Raw genomic sequence first — 2,814 nt, 5'->3', positions numbered from 1 at the left:
ACAGTTCTTCTTCTTTTTTGTTTTTTGATTAGATTTGCGGATCAAACTTTACCACAAATCGATTACCAGATGTTTGTAGTGGATTTACAAAGAAACAATTACCTTTATAATATTTGTCATTCTTAATATATAGTACATATTAGGAACACTTCTGCTATCAATTTATTCTCGAATCTGCAAATTACACAGAAGTGTTTGAAAAGAAAATAAATTAATTTATGCATGAAGACTTCATGGTTGTGTGTTATTTTATGCATGAAGACTTCAGGAAATTTTTCTTCTGCATTGGATTGGACACAATAATATAAATAATCGAACATTCTTGTTTTTTCACAAAGAATTTTTCTACTTATGTACTCTTTTTGCTTACAACTTACCGTTTCATTGTTACAATTGTTTATATATTTCTAGTGAAAACTGATTTCGATTGATCATGCTGTTTATGTAAATCAATTTCTGTAATTAAAAATGTTGATTCAGTTCAAGCTCAGCCCTAAACCTCTACCAGATATTGTCATGGTATAAAAAATGTGCCTAATGGATTTTTAAAGGGTGGAATTTGAAAAGTTTTAAAATGTTTTTTTATGGAAAGGGGGTGCATTTAGTAAAAAAAGGGGGGGGGGGTTGCATTTAGCCAACCCCTTTTTTATATAAATTAGCCAACCCCTTTTTATATAAATTGAAATTTATTAATAACAATAAATTTCAATGGAAACCCCACTTTATTACTAGAACCCATCATTAAACCTAAAACAAAAATAAATAAAACACAAACAATAAACCCATCATTAAACATAAATAATTATGCGGATAACATACTATTCAATATAATATCGGTCCTGAAAAAATTCATCACTAAACATAAATATCAAAGGTTTTGTAGCTTAGGAGTATTTCTTAACCATGTGATTATAAGTTTAAATCCTGTAAAATACATTCACAGCCGTTTAGAAAATGCGTTGAGAAAAGGTAATAGTTCTCGTCTGATCAAGGGTTTTAGACTTATGGTTCTAGAAGTTACGCGTTAAAGAAAAATGACATGAATACGGAGAACTCAAACTTCGTACCCATCCCCGTGTAAGGAAAAAGAAAAAAAGAAACTTTAAAATCCCTCAATCAACTGTCCCCCACATCATCCATCATCACTATAAAGACACAACCCCCCCCCACATCCCATCCCATATTCTCAGCAGCACTCAACACACGAAATCAATCCATTATGAACTCCATTTCCTTTCCCTCACCACCAACTCAATCCCTCCTAAATTCATCAAACAAACCACTTATTTCTTCTCTTTCACCTCAAGTTTTATTCAAATTCAACACCACACACCTTAACACATCTCATCTACCCACCCGACCACGTATTATAACCGCCAAAGCCTCGGCCACCGCCTCTTTAATATCGGCGCCCGAGAAGGAGACATTGTACGACCTGCTTGGTATCTCGGAGAACGTCACGCTCTCTGAGATCAAACAGGCGTACAAAAAAATGGCATTAAAGTACCATCCTGACGTGTCGCCCCCGGACAGGGTGGAGGAGTACACTGTCAAGTTTATTCGGGTTCAAGAAGCCTATGAGACGTTATCTGACCCGGAAGCTAGGTCCATGTACGATAGTTGTAAGGCGAACGGGTTCGCCTTTTCGGGTAAGAGAGAAACCCGGTTTGACACCAGACCCGATGATAAAAACCGATGGAAGGAGACGTGGGTCGAGCAAATATCGGAGCTCCAGCGGCGGGGCACCCAGAGCACCGACAGAGGAATGTCCTGGGCAGCCCGGATCCGGAAGCAACGGAGCGAATAGTGTTAGTGGGTCGGCTATTTAAGTCTTTGCAAATACTATATATTTATTTATTTAACTTTTTAGTTTTTTGTTTAGGATGTGTATTATTACTCTGTAATTCTGTATGTATATTCGCAAGTGTTTTTATGATATCAAAGTTGAGCAATATATGGAAATTGATGCTTTAATCCTCTTCATCTCTATTAACTCCATAATTTCCATAAGCTTAAATTTGATTTTTTTTTTTTTTTATATAAAATTTTCTGGTGTTTTATGGATATATATAGATCACACCTTACATTTTACATGATCAAAACCGCTCATTTTTTTGGTTATTAGACACACGCACGTACATGTTAAGCCTAAAATGATCACGATATTAATCAAAATAAATAAATAGTTTTACTTTACAAACTAGATATATAGTTACGAGAAATCTATATTAAATTATTATGTATTTTTAACAAATATAACAATATCGTGTTAGTAATTGGATGGTTGATAAATATGACAAAACCCATCTGAATCAACCCAATTGTCTTGTCATAATAAGAATTTTGGATAATTCTAAGACATGTTTGTAGACCTCAATACAAGAAGGTTCTATTGATCTTGACATGTAGACCTCAATACAAGAAGGGTCTTTGATATTTTCTTAAAATTTTCCATTGACCCTGTTACATCATACATCAATGTGTAACATCACGTTTGGTATCCTCATGACTTGGTAAAGATAAATATTTAACCATTTGTTGTAAGATTAAATATATTATGTATTAATATTTAATCTATAGCCATTATAATCATTTACATTATAGAGATCGAAATATATTACAACCTATTAAATAATTAGTTGGTAATTGTTGATGGACCATATTACCCTTATTAACTAATTAGGTTTCCTCCTGGGTGCTTATATAAGGAGAATTATGTGGAGGTTAAGGGGTTACTCAGTTACACAATTACACACACCCCATTAGCCATAACATCGTTAGTTCGACCTCCTCTCCTAGCCGATACCCTTTTCG

At 34.2% G+C, this 2,814-nt stretch overlaps 1 protein-coding gene across 1 annotated transcript; it reads left to right on the top strand.

Annotated features, from left to right (window-relative positions):
* The first annotated feature begins 1,172 nt into the window (after nt 1-1,172).
* On the top strand, nt 1,173-1,977 carry LOC110864954 (chaperone protein dnaJ 20, chloroplastic). Its single transcript, XM_022114128.2, has one exon. The coding sequence runs from the start codon at nt 1,220-1,222 to the stop codon at nt 1,805-1,807; it is 588 nt and encodes a 195-aa protein (XP_021969820.1). The 5' UTR covers nt 1,173-1,219; the 3' UTR covers nt 1,808-1,977.
* Nucleotides 1,978-2,814: the final 837 nt, after the last annotated feature.

Source organism: Helianthus annuus, chromosome 6, assembly GCF_002127325.2.
Source record: "Helianthus annuus cultivar XRQ/B chromosome 6, HanXRQr2.0-SUNRISE, whole genome shotgun sequence".
In the NCBI taxonomy this organism is placed as follows: domain Eukaryota; kingdom Viridiplantae; phylum Streptophyta; class Magnoliopsida; order Asterales; family Asteraceae; genus Helianthus; species Helianthus annuus.
This window is presented reverse-complemented; position numbering and strand designations above follow the sequence as displayed.

Bases quoted from the DNA above. Each gene is read 5' to 3' on its own strand.
- LOC110864954 (XM_022114128.2), top strand. From the start codon at position 1,220: ATGAACTCCATTTCCTTTCCCTCACCACCAACTCAATCCCTCCTAAAT.